Source organism: Zootoca vivipara, chromosome 2 (assembly GCF_965207765.1).
Source record: "Zootoca vivipara chromosome 2, rZooViv2.hap1.1, whole genome shotgun sequence".
NCBI classification, from domain to species: domain Eukaryota; kingdom Metazoa; phylum Chordata; class Lepidosauria; order Squamata; family Lacertidae; genus Zootoca; species Zootoca vivipara.
The window spans coordinates 114,798,450-114,821,888 of record NC_142584.1 but is presented as its reverse complement, the minus strand read 5'-3'; the positions used below and the strand labels follow the sequence as shown (position 1 = coordinate 114,821,888).

General features: G+C 49.4%; 2 protein-coding genes across 7 annotated transcripts; both read right to left on the bottom strand.

The window, feature by feature from the left end:
* Positions 1 to 417: 417 nt before the first annotated feature.
* Positions 418 to 8,931, bottom strand: LOC118081352 (uncharacterized). 5 transcript variants are annotated; one of them, XM_088664044.1, is made up of 4 exons: positions 6,872 to 8,931; positions 4,866 to 5,617; positions 2,286 to 2,421; positions 418 to 1,920 (listed from the first exon to the last, which is right to left on the bottom strand). In XM_088664044.1, the coding sequence occupies exons 2-4, from the start codon at positions 5,589 to 5,591 to the stop codon at positions 1,199 to 1,201; spliced, it is 1,584 nt and encodes a 527-aa protein (XP_088520170.1). In that variant the 5' UTR covers positions 5,592 to 5,617; positions 6,872 to 8,931; the 3' UTR covers positions 418 to 1,198. The 5 variants fall into 5 exon arrangements, with proteins under 5 accessions (XP_088520170.1, XP_088520171.1, XP_088520168.1 ...); XM_088664045.1 differs by having other exon boundaries at positions 418 to 1,917; XM_088664042.1 differs by having other exon boundaries at positions 4,857 to 5,617; positions 6,872 to 8,925.
* A 2,446-nt stretch (positions 8,932 to 11,377) lies between these two features.
* Positions 11,378 to 18,201, bottom strand: LOC118081196 (uncharacterized). Of its 2 annotated transcripts, none has more exons than XM_035107505.3 (4): positions 17,988 to 18,201; positions 15,073 to 15,834; positions 14,569 to 14,677; positions 11,378 to 12,820 (listed from the first exon to the last, which is right to left on the bottom strand). In XM_035107505.3, the coding sequence occupies exons 2-4, from the start codon at positions 15,790 to 15,792 to the stop codon at positions 11,667 to 11,669; spliced, it is 1,983 nt and encodes a 660-aa protein (XP_034963396.3). In that variant the 5' UTR covers positions 15,793 to 15,834; positions 17,988 to 18,201; the 3' UTR covers positions 11,378 to 11,666. The 2 variants fall into 2 exon arrangements, with proteins under 2 accessions (XP_034963396.3, XP_034963394.2); XM_035107503.3 differs by having other exon boundaries at positions 15,073 to 15,887; positions 17,988 to 18,133.
* Positions 18,202 to 23,439: the final 5,238 nt, after the last annotated feature.

Here is a 23,439-nt window from a genome sequence, read left to right as displayed (position 1 = left end):
TGGTGTTTTACCCTGTTTTTAATATTCTGTTGGGAGCCGCCCAGAGGAAACCCATCTAGATGGATGGGGTATAAATAATAACATTATTATTATTATTATTATTAATGTTTGGAAATGTGATGGAACATGTCACGTCCTGGCTTCAACCACATATGCACAGATACTGCTGCAGGCCACCTGAAACCAGCTCACATAACACATATAAGAGCATAAGCGCATGGCAGCTGGGTCAGGTCAAGGGCCCATCTAGTCCAGCATCCTTTTCCTACAGGGGCTGAGCAGATGACCTGATGGCAAGCCTGGAAGCAGGACCTGAGTGTAGCAGCAAATCTCCCCTCCTGTAGTTTCTAGCGACTGGTACTCAGAGACATTACTGCCTCTGGGAATCGCTCCCACAAAGCACAACCTCCTCCGAGAAATGTTTTAACATTGTTTATTGTTGTTGTTGCTTGAAAACAACCCTGAACTCGTTAACATATCAGCATGCAAATCTATCCAGAGGAGAAAGATCTGTAAAGGAGAGTTTGCTGCCTGCTTAGATAAATACGAGGTGAATATAACAGCACATTATGTTTAAAAATAAAATAAAGGAAAACTCTTTTTATGTAGTTTTTACATAAGGTGACGGCTGACACAAAACCTTTACAGTATATATCTGAAAAGCAGCTGGAATACTGCCTGCTTTGGCAATTTAATTGCTTGCTGGAGAATTGGCAGGGTATTTTCAAATTTTTCCTGTCCTCAGGATCTGTTCTGCTTTGATTCCAATTTTTGAAACAACTCTCCCCCACACACACCATCCAACTTCTAAGACACATCGCCAGACTTTATTTAAAGTACAGTGGAACCTCGGTTTTCGAGCATCTCAGAAGCTGAACGTTTCAGTTTTCAAATGCCGAAAACCCGGAAGTAATTGCTTCTGTTTTTGAACACGCCTCGGAAGTTGAACGGCTTCTGCTGAGGTTTTTTTAAAATTTTCTCCATTGAAATTGCAGGCCAGCCTTTGTGCCTTGGTTTTCAAACGTTTCGGAAGTCGAACGGTCTTCCGGAACGGATTACATTCGAAAACCAAGGTTCCACTGTTACAGGGTGGTGGTTTTTTTTGCTAAACTCTGAGCATTTATACAGTTTCTCCACTGTGAGAGGGTTCTCAGACAGGATAGTCGTGACTGTTCTATGTGTAGGAAAAGCTTCGTTTTTATGATTTCTCCCCCGGGTGCATTTTCTTATGCGAAGTGAGATGGTCGCTCCGACTGAAGCTCTTGCCACACTCCAGGCATTTATACGGCTTCTCCCCTGTGTGCATCCTCTGGTGGATAGTGAGGCGGTAACTCCGGCTGAAATTCTTCCCGCACTCCAAGCATTTGTAAGGCTTCTCTCCGGTGTGGATTCTCTGGTGTGAGGTGAGGTCCGTGCTCTGACTGAAGCTCTTCCCGCACTCGGCACACATGTATGGCTTCTCCCCCGTGTGTGTCCTCTGGTGTAAAGTCAGGTGGTCGCTCCGGCTGAAGCTCTTCCCGCACTCCGAGCAGGTGTAGGGCTTCTCCCCTGTGTGGGTTCTTTTGTGTGCAGTAAGGTTTGACACTTGGATGAAGCTCTTTCCGCACTCAGAGCACTTGTATGGTTTCTCGCCCGTGTGGACTCTCTGATGGGCCTTCAGGCTCGATTTGCAACTGAAGCTTTTGCCGCACACAAGGCACTTGTTTGGCCTCTTTCCCTTCTGCTGGCTGAGGAATTCGTGAAAGTTGCCAACCTGAATGGCGACGGACTTATTCCTCCTCTTCTCATTCAGATTCCTTCTCGGCTGCCTGTTTGGCCTGCCTCGATCTTCAGAGTGCTCTTCCACCTCCTGATGCAGAAGTGTTTCTGAAGATGCTGCGTCTGGCTCCACCTCGATCTCGCCGTCCCACACAGCTCCTGCTGGGATAAAGGCAAAGAACTAGCAAGAGCCCAAACCAAGAGACTCTAATTAGCAGAGGTGATCATTAGCAAATAGGTGAGGAATGGAAAAACTGCAGCCCTCCTGATGCTGGTGAACTACAGCGCCCAGCAAGCACAGCCAATGGTCAGGTCTGGTGGGAGTTATAGCCCAGCAACATCTAGGGGCGACTCCCCAGACGTCTTGTCCTGTGAACCACTTGAAGATCAGGTCTTGGCTGACCACTTTATGAATTTTCTGCCTGTTGTAGCTTCTAGCCCAGCCCCCTGCAATGCAGAGGTCAGCCAATGGAGCACCTACAGAGTGCTGACGAACTTGGGCGCAAGCAAGGCTTGTCCCTCCTTACCCAGCAGGCTGGCCTCTTCCTCATCAATGTCGTCGTCATATTCTTGCTTGGCCTCCCTGCACAGCTGCCTCTGCTCGACCTCAGATGGGGCCTGGCCTGCCTCAGAGGAACTCAGAGCTGCCTTCTCAAAGACCACCTGAAACAGCAGAGAAGAACCTTTTTGCGATCATAGAGTTGGAAGGGACTCCAACCCCACGCAATGCAGGAAACTCAGCTAAAGCATCCATGACAGGTGGCCACCCAACCTCTGTTAAAAATCTCCAAGGAAGGAGAGTCCACAACCTCCCGAGGGAGCCCGTTTCACTGTCAAACAGCTCTTACTGTCCGAAAGTTATTCTTGATGTTTCGTTGGAATCTCCTTCCTTTTAACTTGAACCCATTGGTTCGGGTCCTACCCTCCGGGGCAGGATAAAACAAGCTTGCTCCATCTTCCATGGAGCAGCCCTTCAGATGTTTGAAGGTGGCTATCTCATCTCCTCTCAGTCTCCTATATCAGGGATGAGGAACCTGTGAACCTCTGGTTTTTGCTAGACTAAAAGTCCCATCATCCCCGATCATTTAGAGAACTGGAAGCTGAGGTGGCCTCGGTGGCCAGCAGTGCCTTTTTCAGGAAGCCAACTGCAGCCGTTCTTGGACAGGGGTAGTCTGACCACAGTGATCCAAGCGTTGATAGCCTCCAGACGCAATTATTTCAATGTGTTCTATGTGGGGACATTCTTGGGCCTGGTCTGGAGGCTCCAGCTGGTGTAAAATGCAGGCTGTTGATGGGGACAGACTACCGTCAACACATATTCCCTGTTGAACTTCCAGTGCTCCCTGAAGACATTTTATTTAATTCCAGCAGGCAGTTTAAGTCTGATTTTATACTTTTAACTGAGGTTTACATTTCCTGTAATGTATATTAGAAAGCCACTTAGAGACTGCTGCATTTAAGCAGCATATAAATGGCTTAAATAAAAACAAGCAAGCAACAGGGTCAGGAAGGTAATAAGGGGTTAATTATTGGCCCCCCCCCCAAAAAAAAATTCCTGAAGGACAAATTAGGATTGAGTTTCCCTAGAAAATAGAACTCCTTAAAGAGAAAAACCTAATGGAGTACTTGTACTTATAATTTATGGTTTTTATTTATTGCACCTTTTCCTCCAAGGGGCTCGAGGTGGCGTGCATGCATACCTTCCAACTCCAGGTTAGAAAAATCCGGGATCAGCAGTGCCGGCACCGGAAGTCGCTTCTACGCATGTGCGTAGAAGCAACTTACGGTGCCGGCGCTGCCCGATTTCTGGTGCCCAGAAATGGGCAGAGCGGCACCGGAAGTCGCTTCTAAATGCTCAGAAGCGACTTCCGGTGCTGCTCTGCCCAATTTCCGGTGCCCAGACATGGGCAGAGCACCCAAAATCGGTTCTGCGCATGCCCAGACATGCCATGCGCAGAAGGAGCCTCCCTGGCAGGTACTGAAATCTGGGGGATTTACGGGATTTTTTCCAATCCGGGCTGCCAGCGGGAAACAGTTTAAAATACTGGGGTTTCCCACGAAAAACGGGAGATTGGCAGCTATGCGTGCATGGCTCTTCCCCATCTCATTTAACCCCCACAACAACCCCATGGGGTAGGTTAGGGTGAGAGACAGTGACTGGCCCAAGCGAACTTGCCATTAATTTACGGTATGCTGTATGTTGAAGAAATATTATATGAAAATGATGTACTGTTGGTATTTAACAGGTAAGTTAGCAAATATCAGGTACAAATATCTGTTGGAAATGTGAAGAAAAAGAAGGCACCTTTTCTGTCAGAAGGATACTGGCAAGCTGGAACATGTCCAGAGGAGGGCAACCAAAATGGCCAAAGGCCTGGAAACAATGCCTTATGAGGAACGGCTTAGGGAGCTGGGTATGTTTAGCCTGGAGAATAGAAGGTTAAGGGGTGATATGATAGCCATGTTCAAATATATAAAAGGATGTCATATAGAGGAGGGAGAAAGGTTGTTTTCTGCTGCTCCAGAGAAGCGGACACGGAGCAATGGATTCAAGCTACAAGAAGATTCCGCCTAAACATTAGAAAGAACTTCCTGACAGTAAGAGCTGTTCGGCAGTGGAATTGGCTGCCAAGGAGTGTGGTGGAGTCTCCTTCTTTGGAGGTCTTTAAGCAGAGGCTTGACAGGCATATGTCAAGAATGTTTTGATGGTGTTTCCTGCTTGGCAGGGGGTTGGACTGGATGGCCCTCATGGTCTCTTCCAACTCTATGATTCTATGATTCTTTTATGTGGTGGACGTGGAAGGTAATAAAAGCATTCTGGGAAATGATATATAATGAATTGAAGAAAATGTTTAAAATAACCAGAGGCTTTTCTATTAGGAATTTTAAAGGTTACCCAGCAAACTTCATCATGGCCGAGTGGGGATTTGAACCCTGGTCTCCTAGGTCCTAGTCCAACACTCTAACCCCTACGCCATGCTAGCTTTCTGAGGTTGTGAGTTTGTGCCTCACCCGGCTGTGCTGTGGCACTTTCAACACCACTAACTTCAATATGTCTCATCTCCAACCTGGCAACAAACCCTGCCAAGTGGCCTCACCTGGTTTACCTGCCTCTCGGCCTCTTGCTGTCTCAGCAGGAAATCCTCCGCCAGGGTGACAGCTTGGCAGCAGGTCTCTGGGCCACATTCCCTCACCCAGCCCTGGATCTCTGGCGGCAGAATAGCCAGGAACTGCTCCAGGATCAGCAGCTCCAGGATCTGCTCCTTGGAGTGCCTTTCAAATCTCAACCACCGGCGGCAGAGTTCCTGGAGCCGCCTGTAAGCCCCTCTCGGCTCCTCGGCCTCTTGGTAGCAGAAGCGCCGGAAGCGCTGCCGGTTCTTCTCCCGCTTCATGGCATCCCCTCGCAAGATGGCCGCCTTCACTTTCCCATAATCCTCCCTGTCTCTGGCCTCCAAGCCAATAAAGGCCCGCTCGGCCTCTCCGCTGATGGCTGGCAGGAGGTGGGCCGCCCACTCCACCGTAGGCCACCGGCAGGCTTCGGCCACTTGCTCGAAGGAGGCCAGGAAGGCCTTGGTGTCGTCCCAGGGGCTGGGCTCTTCTGGTGGTGGAGGGGATGCCCAGCACACTTCTTTGGGGGTCTCCACCGTCCTCAGGAACTCCCGCCACTGGGCTTCCCAGTGATGGAGGGAGTCCTCGGCCGGTTCCTGCTTCACAGCTCCCGAGGGTCTCCTCTGCAGGGATTCCCCGACACCCCTAGACTGGAGGACGTGAAGGGCTTTTCCTTTTCCTTCCGCTGACGTGGGACCTGCAAGTTCTTGCTCCTCCATTTTCATCCCTCACGCTAAAGAGGTGCGTTGACCTACAAAAAATGGGGGAAGAGATCAACGAGAAAGGAAAAGGAGAACGAGCACAAAGTGAACTGTCAGGGCCTGACATAAGGTCGTCTTCATTGGATCCCAGAACTCTTTAAGAGTCAGGAAGAAGCAAGGTGGCTTATGAACTTCCCCCTCTCTTTGTTTTATCCCCACAACAGAGGTAGGTTAGGATGAGCAACTGCAGCTGGTTGGCATCCATCTGTCTCGAGAGACAATGGAGTGCGCCTCCGTGGGTGAGGTCAAACCGCTACGTTAGCAGCACCGAAGTGACCTCCCCGGGGTGCAAGCCTGGACAGCATGTCTGGAGATCCTGGGCTGCCTAGACGACAAGACCCGTCTCTCGGCCTCACTGATGTGCTCCAAAGGAAAGCAGAGCAATATGTTTGGCACCCGCTTGGAAGGAGGCAAACAAGGCGCCATCCAGCCGCCTTAGGGACTCCACTCTGGATTTGTGTAGGGTTTGCTCCCTACACAAATATTTCCCGCAAGGCAGCAGAGGTTTAGGATCAGAGCTTTCTTTCTTGTAGATGGGCTGCCTTCCCAGGTGTAGGAGGCCCAGCTGCCCTTCACTTCCCTCAGCATGTGCAGAAATCGCCTTCTTAACTGTTGATCCTATTATTGGTCCCATCTGCTCGATCCCCCTGAGCCTGTCTTCGCAGGTGGGTAAGTCCCTAACTCACTGAGGGTTTGAGACCCACTGGCTACCCTCCCTTGGTTTAGTCAGCCAGTCAAATATGCTTCCGAGGATTGCAGCTGCTGTTTCATGCTGACAGCTTCTAGGAGCCACAGAAGAGAGATCTGAGTGCAGGTTGGGGACCAAAGGTGGGCAAACTGCCCCAGGAGCATGGCATGCCCCCCACCAGAAGTACCACCCCTCCCCTTATACACAAAGCTTTAAAAAAATCACATCTACTTTCCCTCTGGTCCTGCCCACCACACTTGTCAGTGGCCCCTAGGAGGCAGCTGCGAAAGGGTGGCACCTCGTGTGCTGAAACAAAGCAGCCCCCCCCCCGCCGCCGCCCTAAGAGAAATAAACACTGCCTGGAGGATCCACCCCCTTGGGTCTTCTTCGCTTGTCAAATCAGGGAGCAGCTGAGCAGAAAAGGAGGCCCCTTACACTGGGAATAAAAAAAGAAGGGAATGGGATGTGTGATGAGTTTGGGGGTCCTTGGGGGGGCCCTCCCCTTTTCTGCTTCCCACCCCCTTTATTAGAACTAGCTTCTCCCCATCGTTTTTACCCGGTCAGCTGTCCATGCACCTTCCAAAATTCAGGGTTTTTTCCTGCCCTCCACTCTCTCCTGCAGCTGCAAAGGAGGCCAGGGGTGCAGTGACAACACCCTCCTTTTCCCACCCCCCTCCCTCAATGCTCCTTAGCATCCCTTTCCTGCTCTTTCTAGGAAAGCAACAGCTCTGTCAGCTTAACCCTTTGGAGGAAAGCCCCGTCAGGGCTGTGAGGCTCCGAACCGCAGGAAGGAGGGAGCTCGGCAGTTTTTCAAAGGATCTGCATTCAATCCCCAGCATCTTAAGAAGATTTTTCTGCTGGATCAAGCCAATGTATTGCAAATGTCACCGTGCGCACTACATAAGAACGAAGAATACTGGGGGAATACGTGCATCTCCCTGTGAATCAAAGTTTCTTTTTCGTTTTGGTTTTTCGTTGCTAGTCCTCATGATAGTGAAGCTGTGCTTGGCAGTGTTCTGACTACAGTTGCTGACATCTCTCTCCCTTCCTGCAGTTTCCAGCAAGCATTATGGCCTCCGGCTGTGGAGGTAGAGCTCAGTCTTCATGGCTAGTTGCCATCAATAGCCCTTGTCCTCCAGGTATTTGTCTAATCCTCTCTTAAAGCTATCTAAGCTATCTATCTCTTAAAGCTATCTAAGAACTTCCTGACAGTAAGAGCTGTTTGGCATTGGAATTTGCTACCAAGGAGTGTGGTGGAGTCTTCTTCTTTGGAGGTCTTTAAGCGGAGGCTTGACAGCCATCTGTCAGGAATGCTTTGGTGGTGTTTCCTGCTTACTGTCAGGAAGTTCTTCCTATTGTTTAGGTGGAATCTTCTTTCTTGTACTTTGAATCCATTGCTCCGTGTCCGCTTCTCTGGAGCAGCAGAAAACAATATTTCTCCCTCCTCCATATGACATCCTTTCATATATTTAAACAGGGCTATCATATCACCCCTTAACCTTCTCTTCTCCAGGCTAAACATACCCAGCTCCCTAAGCCGTTCCTCATAAGGCATCGTTTCCAGGCCTTTGACCATTTTGGTTGCCCTCTTCTGGACACGTTCCAGCTTGTCAGTATCCTTCTTGAATTGTGGTGCCCAGAACTGGACACAGTGCTCCAGGTGAGGTCTGACCAGAGCAGAATACAGTGGTACTATTCCTTCCCTTGATCTAGATCTTAATGAGTATCCCCACCAGATGAGCACTCGATACCTCTGCTGGAATGGTCACATAGACGATAGTACGGATGGAACTTTAATTTAACATTTAATGTCTTATGAACTTAACGGTTGCATTCAAGGTTCATGTGTACAAGCATGTGGTTTCAATGGAACTGTTCTTGTTAAACATATAACTTCAAACCTCACCCATTCCTCACCTACTCTATAAACCTATTCCACCCTCACCCACTCCTGCTTCATCTCCCTCTCTCTCCCAACTGTCAACTGTCACTAACTGCCGTTTTCTCCTCCCTGCCCCCACAAGCATGTGATGTAACTCAAGAGATGCATTAACCCTTATACATCCAGGCCGAGACCAAATAGACCATCCTAGGGTTATTTCGTTACAGTGACTCCTTAGCCTTTTCTATTCCTGAAGGCATCCTGTGAGGCAGCAGAGGTTTAGGATCAGAGTTTTCCTTCTCCTAGATGGGCTACCTGCAGCACATGCAGAAACCATCTTCTTGACAGTGAGACTCACTGCTGATCTCACCTGCTCCATCTGCCACAGTCTGTCTTTACATCCGTAACTCACTGAGGGTTTGAGACCCTTCGGCTGCCCTTACTAGATTTAGCCAGCCAGTTGAAGCCATTTCCTGGGATCGTGGCTGGCTGCTGTCGCATGCTGATGGCTTCTAGGAGTCACAGGTGAGCTCTGAGTGCAGGTGGGGACCAAAGATGGACATGCCCCCCCCACCAGAGGTACCACCCCATACGCTCCTTAAAGTGCTGAGATACCACATTAACATGGCTGCCCACAAAGAATTCTGGGAGATGTGGTTTGTTAGGGGCGCTGGGAGTTGTTAGGAAAGACCAGGCACCCCCCAAACTCAGCCCTCCAGATGTTTTGGGACTATAATTCCCATCATCCCTAGCTAACAGGATCAGTGGGAAGGAATGATGGGAACTGTAGTCCCAAAACATCTGGAGGGTCGAGTTTGGGGGTGCCTGGGAAAGACCTCCTGTTCCCCACACAGAGCTACAATTCCAAGAGTTCCCTGGGGAGAGGAATGAATAATTGAAGCACTTTGGGGACTCCTCACAATTCTCAGCACCCTTAGCATACAGCTCCCATAATTATTGGGGGGGCGGAGCCATGACTCTTTAAAGTGGTATCATGGCGCTTTAAGCATATGGGATGAATGTGGCCACCCAGAGACACAAGTTCTGCAGCAGAATGCCACTTCTCAGCCAGGGTGATTGGTGTCCTTTGGGGTGTATAGGATGGAAAACAGGGACCCCAACAGTAGTAGTAGTAGTAGTAGTAGTAATTAATAATAATAATAATAATAATAATAATAATTCATTATTTATACCCCACCCATCTGGCTGGGCCTCCCCAGCCACTCTGGGCAGCTCCCGTAATAATAATAATAAAGCGATAAAACATTAAAAACACCCCTAAACATTTCCCTAAACAGGGCTGCCTTCAGATGTCTTCTAAAAGTCAGATAGTTACCGGTATTTATTTCCTTGACATCTGATGGGAGGGCGTTCCACAGGGAGACGGCCCTCTGCCTGGTTCCCTGTAACTTGGCTTCTCTCAGTGAGGGAACCGCCAGAAGGCCCTCGGAGCTGGACCTCAGTGTCCAGGCTGAACGATGGGGGTGGAAATGCTCTTTCAGGTATACTGGGCTGAGGCTGTTTAGGGCTTTCAAGGTCAGCACCAGGGCCGTCTTAAGCGCCCCTGGCGCCGTGGTGCGCCGGATCCCTCCGGCGCCCTCCTGCCCCGTTTCCCAGCGCAGTGGGCGGGTGGGCGCCGCGCGCAGCTTGGCTGCCACAGGCGCTGCTGCGCGGCGGGTGGGCAGGCACAGCGCGGTTGCCATGGGCGCAGCTGTGCGGTGGACCGGCGCCGTGGTGCCCTGTGCCACCCAGCCTGGCCGTAGGGCCGGCCCTGGTCAGCACCAACACTTTGGATTGTGCTCGGAAACGTACTGGGAGCCAATGTAGGTCTTTCAGGACTGGTGTTATATGGTCCTGGCGGCCACTCCCAGTCACCAGTCTAGCTGCCGCATTCTGGATTAACTGTAGTTTCCGGGTCACCTTCAAAGGTAGCCCCATGTAGAGCGCATTGCAGTAGGTGGCACCAGAGGCAATGGCACCTAATTCCAGTTTTCTCTCCATTTTCTGCTTCCCTGTTGAGTTCCTTAAGGAGCAGCACTGAGTGAGGAAAAGGAAGGGGACAGCCAGGGCCTCCTTCTGGACAGGATGACAGGTTTTTGTGCGCTAGTTGTGGGCAGACTGAGGTTGGTGGGGCAGTGGTGGCTCTCATGGACCAGCTTCCATTGTTACTCTAGAGGCGGTAGTCCTAGGCTCAATTGAGAAATAGGCCTGGATTAAGGTGGCGCTGTGGGTTAAACCACAGAGCCTAGGGCTTGCCAATCAGAAGGTCGGTGGTTCGAGCTGGGGTGAGCTCCCGTTGCTTGGTCCCAGCTCCTGCCAACCTAGCAGTTTGAAAGCACGTCAAAGTGCAAGTAGATAAATAGGGACCGCTACAGCGGGAAGGTAAACGGCGTTTCTGTGTGCTGCTCTGGTTCGCCAGAAGCGGCTTTGTCATGCTGGGCACATGACCTGGAAGCTGTATGTCGGCTCCCTCGGCCAATAACACAAGATGAGTGCCGCAACCCCAGAGTCGGTCACAACTGGACCTAATGGTCCCTTTACCTAAGGCCACTTCTTATGAACATTTGTCACCCGCTCTGCTCCTAGAATTGCAGAGTTGGAAGGAAAGGGGGGGTCATCTAGTCCAGCCCCTGCAATGCAGGAATCTCAACTAGATCATCCATGATGGATGACCATCCAACCTCTGCTTAGAAACTTCCAAGGAAGTCCACCACCTCATGAGGGGAATCTGTTCTGCAGCCAAACAGCAACATCCGGAGGGCCAAAGGTTCACCACACAACAGGGAGACACAAGCAAGCTCAGGGAATCCCAAGTTCTGCAGAAGTGCAAAGTATATTTAGAGGAGAAAAATCTCTTAACTGGGGGGGGGGGAGAAGATGACCCAAAACATCCCAATGAAAACTGGGAATGCTCAAGGACCACAGCATGTTGACTGTTACAGGTAGGTAGCTGTGTTGGTCTGACATAGTCGAAACAAAATAAAAAAAGAATGTTGACTGTCGGAGAGGGTTAGAACGGAGTATATTTCAAAAGGGCATGGCTGGCAGGCTGGCACCCTGAACAGGAGGCACTCCACGACGTAACGCTTTGTTGCAGATCTCGCTCATTTTCCCTACGTGGTTACTTTCGTGCGAATTTCAGAGGCGTGCTTTGACCAGAACCCTTTTCACTCCAAATAGTTACACAGTTTTATTATTTTATTCTGCTTACTTAAAATTAACTTACCATGAAGTGATTCACGCCATCCTACCAAAACGCACCAACAAACAACGGGAAAAGTTCCAGAGAGAACATAAAAACAACTACTGTTAAGACTCTGTTGCTTCTAACTACCTTCCTAGCTTCAGAAACCCAGGGTGGGTGTGGCTCTGAAGGGAACAGATCCATTTGTTGTCCTAATAACATACATGGGATTAAGGGAATTCTAGTCCGTGGCATATTAACATGTCACAATAACCGTGTTGACTTCTATGATGCCACCAGACCATTGGCAGGATTCGTGGAAAATACTAATACGGCCATTCCCGTGTTAAGCATGTGGGCAGGTTCAGAGGGCATCTTCCCTTCTGCGTGGATTCTCTGATGTAGAGTCAGGTTGGTGCTCTGGCTGAAGCTTTTCCCGCACTCGGAGCACGTATACGGTTTCTCCCCGGTGTGGATCCTCTTGTGCCTAATAAGGCTCGACTGGTCACGGAAGCTCTTGCCACAGTCGGAGCACGTATACGGCCTCTCCCCTGTGTGCATTCTCTGATGTGCGCTAAGGCTCCCCCTGTGGCTGAAACTCTTCCCGCACTCCAAGCACGTGTAGGGCTTCTCGCCGGTGTGGACTCGCTGGTGCTGGATGAGGCTGGGCTTGTCAGAGAAACTCTTGCTGCAGTCCGCACACCGGTGCGGCTTCTCCCCTTTGTGGAGCTTCTGGTGCCTGAGGAAGTTTGTGCTCTTGTTGAAGCTCTTCCCACACTCCAGGCACTGGTAGGGCTTCTCCCCGGTGTGGATTATCTGGTGCGAAGCCAGGTGGGCGCTCTGTACGAAGCTCTTCCCACACTCCAGGCACTGGTACGGTTTCTCCCCGGTGTGGATTATCTGGTGTGAAGTTAGGTGCGCGCTCCGACCGAAGCACTTCCCACACTCCAAGCATTTATACTGCTTCTCCCCTTTGGGGATTCTCGGATGTTTAGGAAGGTCGGACTGATCACAGACGCTCTTGTTTGTGTCCGAGCATTTATACCGTTCGTCACCTCTGGGGGCATCTTGATGTGATCTAAGATCTGAACCGTGACTGAAACTCTCTCCACCATCCAGACATATATATGAGTTTTCCTCCTTCTGGAGAGTTGCACATTTGGTAAGCTGTCTGCTCTCAATAAAGTCCCTCCCAAATATGGTGGTTTTATTTTGTTTCTCCTCTATGTGGATTCCCCAGTGATCACTGGGACACCCGTTCCCTCTTTTTTCTGTTTGGTTTTCCTTTTGGACCAGGGTTTCGTGGAAGTCTCCACCCAGGCGAGGGAGGGACGCAGGTCTCTCTTGGCTCCAGAAATTCTCTTTCAGCTCTTCACACTTGGCTCTTCCTGAGAAATTCCCACACAGCTCCCCTTCGTTCTTGCTTTTCCACTCACCGCCTGTTGAAATTAAGAGGAGGGACTCAATAAAGGACCCAATAGAGAAAACTAAATCTCTCAAACCGGTCTTCTAAAGCAGGGGTGAGGAACGTGGGGACCTCAAAGATGTTGAGAAAATGTTGCCCTACCACATAAGCCAGCATGGTGTAGTGGATAAACTTCTGGACTAGGACCTGGGAAACCAGAGTTCAAATCCCTACTTGGGTCATGAAGCTAACTGGGAGACCTTGAGCCAGTCACTGCCTCTCAACTTGTGGGGATTAAATTATGCCATCTTGGGCTCCATGGGGCTATAAATGCAATGCAATAAAACAAATAAATGTTGCTCTGCTCCTCTGAGGTTTGGTTAGGGCTGACTCAGAGGCCCTAATCTGTATTATACATTTAAAGCAGTACTATACCAAAGAATTGTGGGAAATGTAGTTTGTTGAGGCTGCTGAGAGTTGACAGGTGACCCCCTATTCCCCTCACGGAGCTACAATTCCCAGAGTGGTTTAACAATCAATTCCTTCAAGAATGACATATCTTTGCTGGTGGAGATGTTGAGCATGAGGAATATTTTTCCCCACTTATTTTACGAGTGCCCACTGGTAAAAAAATTCTGGTCCAATGTGTATCAGGAGATATATGTTACTTTAAGGAATTAAATTACTGGACAAATGACCTTGCAGCTTCCACTTCTAAAAATATAAAGACTGCAACCTAAGGAATTGGCAACGTGGCTGTTGGCAGAGCACAAAAACGGAAGATTCTGGAGGCCTGGAGAATGATATCTCTGGTGTATAAAAATGTATGGAACCAGGAGATGGCAGAAAATATAACCCACAATATAATGGGTTTCTGAGGCCTGGAAGATGTGGAACATTTTAATATTGTGCGTACAATATCATTTCCACCAATAACAGCTAGCCTCCAGGATTCTTTGGCACTACCAAAAAGGGAAATAATGGACCTCTTAATGTTTCTGCTCACAAACGTCTTCCCACACCTTCCAATTTTGCTGGCAGATTAAGAGAAGGAACACATGGCCCACTTTCTGATATTTCCGTATTTTTTTTACGTTTGTGTGTGCATATCATATGTATGATGGAATAAAATACATTTAAGTATTCAAAACAACAACCCGATGCCTCCTCTCAGGGAATTGTGGGAATTGTAGGCAAAGATATTCAAGGAAGGTGTGGAGCCAGGATAGTGCATGGATAGGCAAACTAAGGCCCGGGGGCCGGATCTGGCCCAATCGCCTTCTAAATCCGGCCCACAGACATTCCGGGAATCAGCATGTTTTTACATGAGCAAAATGTGTGCTTTTATTCAAAATGCATTTCTGGGTTATTTGTGGGGCCCGCCTAGTATTTTTACAGGAGTAGAATGTGTCCTTTTATTTAAAATGCATATCTGGGTTATTTGTGGGGCATAGGAATTCGTTCATCCCCCACCCCCCCAAAAAATAGTGTAGCCCCCCACAAGGTCTGAGGGACAGTGGACCGGACCCCTGCTGAAAAAGTGTGCTGACCCCTGGGCTAGTGGCTTCTTTGTGAACCACCCTGAGACCTTCGGGTATAGGGCGGTATATAAATTCAAAAAATAATGATGATGATGATGATAATGATTATGATGATGATGATGACGACGACGACAGGTGTGACCTCAGGTAGAGGGGCATGTGGTCTGGGAAGAGTCAGGGGTCTGATGTTAAGAATGTTCCAGAACATTCCAGAAGGTTCCAGAAACCCTCCCCTCCTTACCCAACAGGCTTGCCTCCCTGTTGTCATCTTCCTGCTTTGCCTCCACACACAGTTGCTTCTGCTCGATATCAGACAAGGCCCGGCTTGTATCTGTCTCCTCAAATGCTGCCTGTAACAGCAGAGGGAAACCCATTCAGAGAAAAGCTAAAAGGATTGTCCTAATCCTCTTTCACAACCAGTACATGGCTGCTCCTTCATCACTCCTTCTCAAAAACAAATCAGTCACTAACATAGCTCAGGACCTTAATAATAATAATAATAATAATAATAATAATAATAATAATAATAATATACCATGGCCAGCAGCTTCCCTTCTCAACCCCTGCTCCATCATGGAGTTGGAAGGGACCTCAAGGGTCATCTTGTCCGACCCCCTGCAATGCAGGAATTCTAAACGTGCGGTTCCCCATCCAATTTGAAACCGCACCGGACCCTGCTTAGCTTTGCTAAATTGGCCCGCGGTTTCGTCGCTGCACCGCAAGCCCGGCAGCAAACATGCTTCACCTGCTTTGACGGCTTCTTGGCTCCCCGCAGCCTCAGCAGGAAGTCGTCTGCCAGGGCCACCGCCTGGGAGCAGGTCTCCGGCCCGCGCGGCCTGACCCAGCTCTGCATCTCTGGAGGCAGGATGGCCAGGAACTGCTCCAGGATCAGCAGCTCCAAGATCTCCTCCTTGGTGTGGCTCTCGACTCTCAGCCACTGCTGGCTGAGCTCCCGGAGGCGACTGTGAGCCCCTCCAGGACCCTCAGCCTCCTGGTAGCGGAAGCGCCGGAAGCGCTGGCGCTGCTCCTCCCGCCACGTGACATCCCCTCGCAAGATGGCTGCCTTCACTTTCCCATAATCCTCTCTGTCCGCCGCCTCCAAGTTGCCAAAGGCTCGCTCGGCTTCCCCGCTGAGGGCCGGCAGGAGCCGGGCTGCCCACTCTTCCTTGGGCCAGCGGCAGGCTTTGGCCACTTGCTCGAAGGAGGCCAGGAAGCCCTTCGTGTCGTCCCAGGCCTCTTCTGGCAAGTTCGGGGACACCCATCCCGGCGGAGGGGATTCCACCGTCTTCAGGAACTCTTGCCACTGGGCCTCCCACTGCTGCAGGGACCCCTCGTCCGGTTCCTGCTTAATCTCTTCTCCCAGCGTCCTCGGAAGGAATTCCCCGACGGTCTCGGGCTGGAGTGCCCAGGGGTCGTTCCTCCTCGTCCCCTTGCCCGCCAGGTCTTGCTCCTCCTCCATTTTCATTCCGGGCTGATCTCACAAAGAGGGCGCCGCAGGGAAGGAATTCTAGAAGGAAGGGCAAGCACAGATTCTAAATATAGTCACGTTGAGCTTCCTTCCTGGGCGGGGGGAGAAGAAGAGGATGGGAGAGTGAATGATCCCAAGTCACGTGACACAGGAGTCCCTATTTCAAGTCGGGGGCCGCATTCCTTTCTGGGCAACTTTCCAAGGGCCACATGCGAGTGTTGAGCAGACCCAAGAGGCATCAGGGGTGGAGCAGCAAATGTAGATTTTGCCCTCGTATGGTCAGATTTTGCCCTCGTACCTACACACACCCCTCTCCATCCAAACAGGCGAGAGGCATGAGTCTGGTCAGGCAAAAACCACTCAGGGAGGGTATGAGGCAGGGCAATGAGGGGTGAGAGCTGGGGAGACATTAAAGAGCTGGAAAGCGAAGCTTGGAGGGCCACCTTTGCCCTCCTGGTCTGAGGTTCCCCACCCCTGCACCGTTCCTAGAAATAATGGCCACCTATGCTAAATACAGTGGTGCCTCGCAAGACGAAAGTAATTCGTTCCGTGAGTCGCTTCGTCTTGCGATAATTTCGTCTTGCGAAGCGCGGTTTGCCAGGGCAAAACAAACAAACAAAAAACCCCACAAACAAACCCAAAAAAGCATTTGTCTTGCGAAGTGCGGCCATAGAAAACTTCGCCTTGCGAGTCACCAAAAACATCGAAAATGCTTTCGTCTTGCGAGTTTTTCGTTGTGGGAGGCATTCGGCTTGCGAGGTACCACTGTATATGCAGAGAATATGTAAATTATGTAATACATGCAAATTTGAAGCAATACGTTCCCCCCCTCACGTATATGCTCCTTTGGGAAGAGGGGGCTATTGGGTTGTTGTTTTTATTATTAGTATGTATTTTGTGGTTTTATATATTGATTTTATTCTGTGAACCGCCCTGAGCCCGCGGGGTATAGGGCAGTATATAAATCCAATTAATAATAATAATAATAATAAGGGCAGGATATACTTTTAAGAAATAAAATAAATGTAATACATAAATGCAATTTGGAATTATAGAGGCACGTCAAAGGTAGTCCCTTTGTCTCACTGTAAGGGCATTGCCTCCATGACCCATGGTGGGAATATTCGGGCTGGGGTGGGTGTTATTGAAATATCGTTGGCCTCGTCTGAAGTTTACATTTAAAGCAGTATCACAGAACTTTAAACAGTCCTGGCTTCGGCCCAAAGAACCCTGGGAGCTGTAGTTTGCTAAGGGTGCTGAGGGTTGTGAAGAGACCCCTATTTCCTTCGCAGAATTACAATTCCCAGAGTGGTTTAATAATCAATTCCTCTTCCTAGGAAACTCTGGGAATTGTAGTTCGGGGGGGGGGATAGGGGTTTCCGAACAACTGTCAGCAGCACCCTTTAAAAACTACAATTCCCAGGATTCTTTGTGCTAAGCTATGATGTATAGAGCTGATGGGGCCTTAGAAAGTGCAGCCAAAATCCCTCCTGTGCTGCTTAAATGCAATTTAAGGAACTGGATGGACCCACACTTACTCAGAAGCAAATCCTATCGGGTAGCATGCAATCTTTGCCATGCTCAGAGCATGTCCATTGAACTGAATGGGCTCTATAGTTTTTGGACTCTGGTGCAGGAGTGCTTTTTCTGCGGTCTGGGGACAAGCCTCATCCAGGTGGTCTGCAGCTTTGCATTGCATTCAATACTCTTCTCCCTCCTCCCCACCCCAATTTTATTTCTTATTGCTTTATTTCTTCTGCGGGGTTAGAATCGGGATCCTATGGAATCCAAACGGCAATGCAATAAAATGCAATGTGTAAGAAATAAGAGGAGTGATTAAAAACTGGATTAAAAATCATACGACATCTAGCCCAGCACATTACAATTGCTAGAACAGCCAGGCAGGGTGGGGGAAATTATTAAGCGATGGGGCCAGAATCCTCAGCGGGAAGTCTCAAGTGCGATCCCCAGCATCTCCAGTTCCCAATTCTGAAATCCAGGAGAGCCGCTGCCAGCCAGTGTCGGCAGCACTGAGCTAGACAGACTCCCTCTAAGGCGGCTTCTTATGTTCCACCCTCCTTGCTTTTCAGTGGTGTTATAATAATTACTCCTCATTCTTAAGCTCTTTTTGACAACGCGACGATTCCCCTTGGATCAGTGGCTCCCTCCCAGCCAGCTCTCCTTCAACTCACCAGATCGCTCCAGATCCTTCCTCAATGCAGATGGGGTACCCTAAATCTTTATATTGCTGGAGGATTTGGGGGGTGTTGGGGGGTGGACCATGCATGCATTTTCAAAGGCAGCTTCCGGGCAAGGGTGGAGCCAGACCAGGAAGGGGGCTGTGTCATGCTAGGTTCACATCCTGGTCTCTTTTGCATTTATTTATTTATTTATTTGGTTTTGAATGAATGGGTCGTGCCCAGGAGATCGACGCTCCTCCGCTCTCAGTTGATCCTTACAGGTGCCTGCCTCTTGCTGATGGGAATTGCGAAAGATTCCCTTGCCACTCAGAAACGCGTGAATATTCTTGCACGGTTGTTTTCCTTTTGTACACACCACCACGCGTTTACAGCACATTCCCCCGCTGCTCCGCCTGCCCAGGAATCCCGGGAATTGTAGTTTGCTCCTCGCAAAACTACAGTTCCCACCACCCTCAACAAACGATCCTGCAGTGCAGGATTGTATGACTAGGACTGTTGGGGGGGGGGGAACCCCACGTTAAAAATTCAGCAGAGAATATTCTTCTGAACTTGTTGTTTAGTCGTTTAGTCGTGTCCGACTCTTCGTGACCCCATGGACCAGAGCACGCCAGGCACTCCTGTCTTGCACTGCCTCCCACAGTTTGGTCAAACTCATGTTCGTAGCTTCGAGAACACTGTCCAACCACCTCGTCCTCTGTCGCCCCCTTCTCCTTGTGCCCTCCATCTTTCCCAACATCAGGGTCTTTTCCAAGGAGTCTTCTCTTCTCATGAGGTGGCCAAAGTATTGGAGCCTCAGCTTCAGGATCTGTCCTTCCAGTGAGCACTCAGGGCTGATTTCCTTCAGAATGGATAGGTTTGACCTTCTTGCAGTTCATGGGTCTCTCAAGAGTCTCCTCCAGCACCGTAATTCAAAAGCATAAATTCTTCGGCTATCAGCCTTCTTTATGGTCCAGCTCTCACTTCCATACATCACTACTGGGAAAGCCATAGCTTTAACTATACGGACCTTTGTCGGCAAGGTGATGTCTCTGCTTTTTAAAGATGCTGTCTAGGTTTGTCATTGCTTTTCTCCCAATAAGCAGGCGTCTTTTAATTTCGTCACCATCTGCAGTGATCAAGGAGCCCAAGAAAATAAAATCTCTCACTGCCTCCATTTCTTCCCCTTCTATTTGCCAGGAGGTGATGGGACCAGTGGCCATGATCTTGGTTTTTTTGATGTTGAGCTTCAGACCATCTTCTGAACTATATACCTACTATATGGAAGTTAACAAAAATGGATTTTACGGGCTCTAATGGTAGTCAAGAGGCTGATATTGTTGAACAGAAAGAGTAAAGACATGATCTCCTTTAATCTGTAATAAGAAATAACAAATCAGTGGATGAATGATATGATTACACTTGCAACCTACGAACAGAATGCTCACAGCCGTAGACTCTGCTTGGATAAATAAGACACTATTTGGAACAAAATTCTACAAAATGTAATAGACTATTCATATTTATATTAGCATTAGGGTAATAATATCGAATTTATAAAAGAATATGGGTTAGGTATTTGTAGAAATAACAGAGGACGGCATGGGAGTTGAATGCATGTGAGCTGGGCAGGAGCAAGCCAGCAAGCTGCTGCAGAGCCTCTTTTTATTAGCAGAAATCAACAGTTGGAAACAGTAGTGAAACCACCCTGAACTTAAGGTATTTCCAGCAAGGCACATTTCCAGCGTTAGCGATACACGTGTCAAACCAGGTGTTTCCCCCGAAATGTCCCCCAGATACTCAAAAGCCTGCTTCACTCCTCACTCTCCAGCCAAGTGAAACATTAAGCCAGTGTTTCCCAAACTCGGGTCTCCGGCTGTTTTTGGACTACAGTTTCCATCATTTCTGACCACTGGTCCTGCTTACAAGGATGACGGGAGTTGTAGTCCAAAAGCAGCCGGAGACCCAAGTTTGGGAAACACTGCATTAAGCAAATAATAATATAATAATAATTTATTATTTATACCCCGCCTATCTGGCTGGGTTTCCCCAGCCACTCAGGGCGGCTTACAACAGAAAAATGAAATAAAACAATTAAACATTAAAAGCTTCCCTAAACAGGGCTGCCTTCAGATGTCTTCTAAAAATCTGGTAGCTGTTTTTCTCTTTAACATCTGATGGGAGGGTGTTCCACAGGACAGGCGCCACCACCGAGAAAGCCCTCAGCCTGGTTCCCTGCAACTTGGCTTCTCGCAACGAGGGAACCGTCAGAAGGCCCTTGGTGCTGGACCTCAGTGTCCGGGCAGAATGATGGGGGTGGAGACGCTCCTTCAGGTATACTGGACCAAGGCCATTTAGGGCTTTAAAGGTCAGCACCAACACTTTGAACTGTGCTCGGAAACGTACTGGGAGCCAATGTCTAGCTGCCGCATTCTGGCAGTCTAGCTGCCACATTCTGGATTAGTTGTAGTTTCCGGGTCACCTTCAAAGGTAGCCCCATGTAGAGCGCATTGCAGTAGTCCAAGCAGGAGATAACCAGAGCAAAGCTTTCTGCGAGGGAGGCAAAGATCAGAGAGTGGGCATGGCGGCTGGACGCGCGTATGCTGAGGTGGGGGAGTGCCCCACACACTGCATCTGGCACCCCCACAGGTATTTCTGAATATATTCATATAATGCCCCCCTTTTACAAGGTTGTGTGTTTTGCTCTTTTTTCTTTCTTTTTGTATCACTTTGCTGCTTTATATTTGACTAGCTGGCCCTGCCACGCATTGCACTGGCTAATCCCTGTGACTGGCCCCACCCTGTCCCGATCCATGACCTATTCTGTTCCCTCCCCCCAGCTCATCCCTGTGAATCTCCCAACTCCCTCTTCCCCCAACCCCCACCCAGGCGAGGTGGGATTGGCGGGGGATAGGCCCCACTTTGGCTTAGTCTGTGAAATGGGCCCTCAGAGTCCCCCTCAGACTCCCCTATAGGCCCCACTTTGCCTTATTCTGTGAGTCCCTCTTCAGACTCCCCTGTAGGCCCCACTTGTTCCCTGAGGGGAGAGATCTCTGGGGTAGGTAACTCCGTGGCGGGCGGGGGTCCTTGGGGAGCGGGCTACTGTTGGGGTGGTCTGGTCTCTGGCAGAGGTCTGGTCTCCAGGGAGGGATTTTGCCAGTATGTTGGATGTTGTTTGGTGGGGTGGATGGGGAGTGGGCGGGATTTTGCCAGTACAGTATGTTGGTTGTTGTTTGGTGGGTGTCCACTGGAGGGCGCAATATTTTTTTTACCACAAATCCAGCTTTTTACCTGTGTTAGGTGTGTCAGCTGGTCAGTGTAAGTGGATGGTTACATGCCCTCATGTGACTCTGATGTTGTGGGCAAATTTCAGGGCGATTGGGTAAGCGCTTGTGGGAGAAAAGTGGGGAATAACAAACATGCACCTTCACCATTTATATATAGATTCTAATTGCTGAAATTCTTCCTAATAATGATAATTTAATTCTTTCCCACACTTCCAAGTCTCTCTTTATCTTGTTCCAAACCTTTTCATAATTATCATGAAAAAAATTATATTATTTGGTGCTAACCATATTCCCAAATATTGTAACATTTTCATTTGTAGGCTTCCTTGTCATTTTTGAAATGGAGTAGAATAGTACAGTCATAGCAATTTGATTCTCTGCTCCACCCATCACTATGGTTTGAAAACTTGCTGGTTGCAGCAATGCTTGATTTAGTGTGAATGTGCCTCTCAGACCACTTTCTTTGAACACAGGAATCTGAGAGGAAATAAGAATGCAGTTTCACAGATCAATGAAAAACAAGCTAAAATAGGTGACATAAAAGGAAAGGGGAATAGGGAGGGAGGAGGAAAGGAATAAGCTCAGGTACTAATTCTCAAAGTTATGGCCAGTTGGGGTAGAAACAGTGCAGGGAGCTTGATGGAGTGACTGTTACTAGGCAAGTTGCAGAAGAGCCCAAGGCAGCTCTGAGTAGCCGTGATAGAATAACCCCTATTGGTTCCCCCCCCCCTCTCTCTGTGTGTGTGTTCTATGTATGCCTATTTCCAGCATGGCCTACTTTAAAGAGGGTTCAATCTAAGACCTGAAGTTTCATCCATTGTGTCATTTAAAGTGACACAGGCCACTCATGTCAGCTTATACCTTGGGTTCCAATGTGGCCTTTGGCCCCTTCCACTTGTAATGAGGGTTGCTTTTTTCCACTGAGGATGGTGTGGAAGGGGCTGGAAAGCGTTGTGTAGGCATCTAGGGACACATTTCCCCAGAGTGTCTCTAGGTCCCACATGTGGCCCATAGAGAAAGAATATGGGGCAGGTCCCTCCGAGAACTGCTGACGGCCGGATCCCCGTAGTCTCATGTTTGCGTTTCTTGTGTAGTGGCAGCTGCCACAACCCTTTGCTCGCCTTGTATTGCACACCTTTCCTGCTGCTCTAAGCACGTGTTGCCTGTTGGCAGTGGGGGTGGGCAGTGGGCAGTACCCCCAGCTCAGAGTGCCTGGGCAAGGGGTGCGCGTGCCCCCACCAAGGAACAGGGGAAGGTGCTGGAGGTGAGCGAGGGCAAGAGATAAAACCAAGCCGAAGGTGGAGGGGATCATGGCTTATCTGCCCCCCAAAAAAGGTTTATTCAAGTTGGCACCCATGCTTGTAAAATTGGTTGCTGGAGGCTGCAGGGGGGGGGCAAGCCTGGTTTTGCTCTCTGGTCCTGCTTGCAGGTTTCCCACAAGAGGGGTCTGGGCGCTGGACGAAATGGGGAACTTATGATGACACAGAAACAAGACCAACATCATATATGGAAGGGGCCCGAAACTAAGGCCCGGGGGCCAGATGCGGCCCAATTGCCTTCTAAATCCGGACCGCATACGGTCCGGGAATCAGCATGTTTTTACATGAGTAGAATGTGTGCTTTTATTTAAAATGCATCTCTGGGTTATTTGTGGGGCATAGGAATTCATTCATATTTTTTTTCAAAATATAGTCCGGCCCCCCACAAGGTCTGAGGGACAGTGGACCAGCCCCCTGCTGAAAAAAGTTTGCTGACCCCTGATAGAGGGGAGAGAGCAAGGGGAGGAGGCCCTCAGACAGGTGGAGGGGGTGTCTTTATTCCATGGTAAACGCAAGGAACGGAGAGCAGGCTGCACTGGTCAGTAGTCAGTGGCCCTGATAGTGGAGCCAGAGTGAGTCCTGCCTGATCTTTGAGAGGGGTCAATTCCATAGGCATTTGTTGTTCCAGCTGTTGGTATCCCAGGGGAGAAATCAGATGCAGCTGGTGCCAAAAAGACACTCCTTTGGGGGAGCATTGTGTATTTGGGGTGGGACTGAGGAACACAGGGAAGGTGCCCTGTGACATGTATAGGGCAGCACAGCCCATGGGGCCCCTTCCGGAAGCTGCTGGACTGCAACTCCCATCCTCTCTGCCCCCTGGCCATGCTGGATGGGTCGGAGGGGAGTTGGAGTCCAGCACTA

Bases quoted from the DNA above. Each gene is read 5' to 3' on its own strand.
- LOC118081352 (XM_088664042.1), bottom strand. From the start codon at position 5,591: ATGAAAATGGAGGAGCAAGAACTTGCAGGTCCCACGTCAGCGGAAGGA. The intron at 2,422-4,856 runs GTGAGGCCACTT...CTGCTGTTTCAG, and splicing joins CCGAGAGGCAGGTAAACCAG to GTGGTCTTTGAGAAGGCAGC. The intron at 1,921-2,285 runs GTAAGGAGGGAC...CCTTTATCCCAG, and splicing joins GGAAGAGGCCAGCCTGCTGG to CAGGAGCTGTGTGGGACGGC.
- LOC118081196 (XM_035107505.3), bottom strand. From the start codon at position 15,792: ATGAAAATGGAGGAGGAGCAAGACCTGGCGGGCAAGGGGACGAGGAGG. The intron at 14,678-15,072 runs GTGAAGCATGTT...CTGCTGTTACAG, and splicing joins CCAAGAAGCCGTCAAAGCAG to GCAGCATTTGAGGAGACAGA. The intron at 12,821-14,568 runs GTAAGGAGGGGA...TAATTTCAACAG, and splicing joins CAGGGAGGCAAGCCTGTTGG to GCGGTGAGTGGAAAAGCAAG.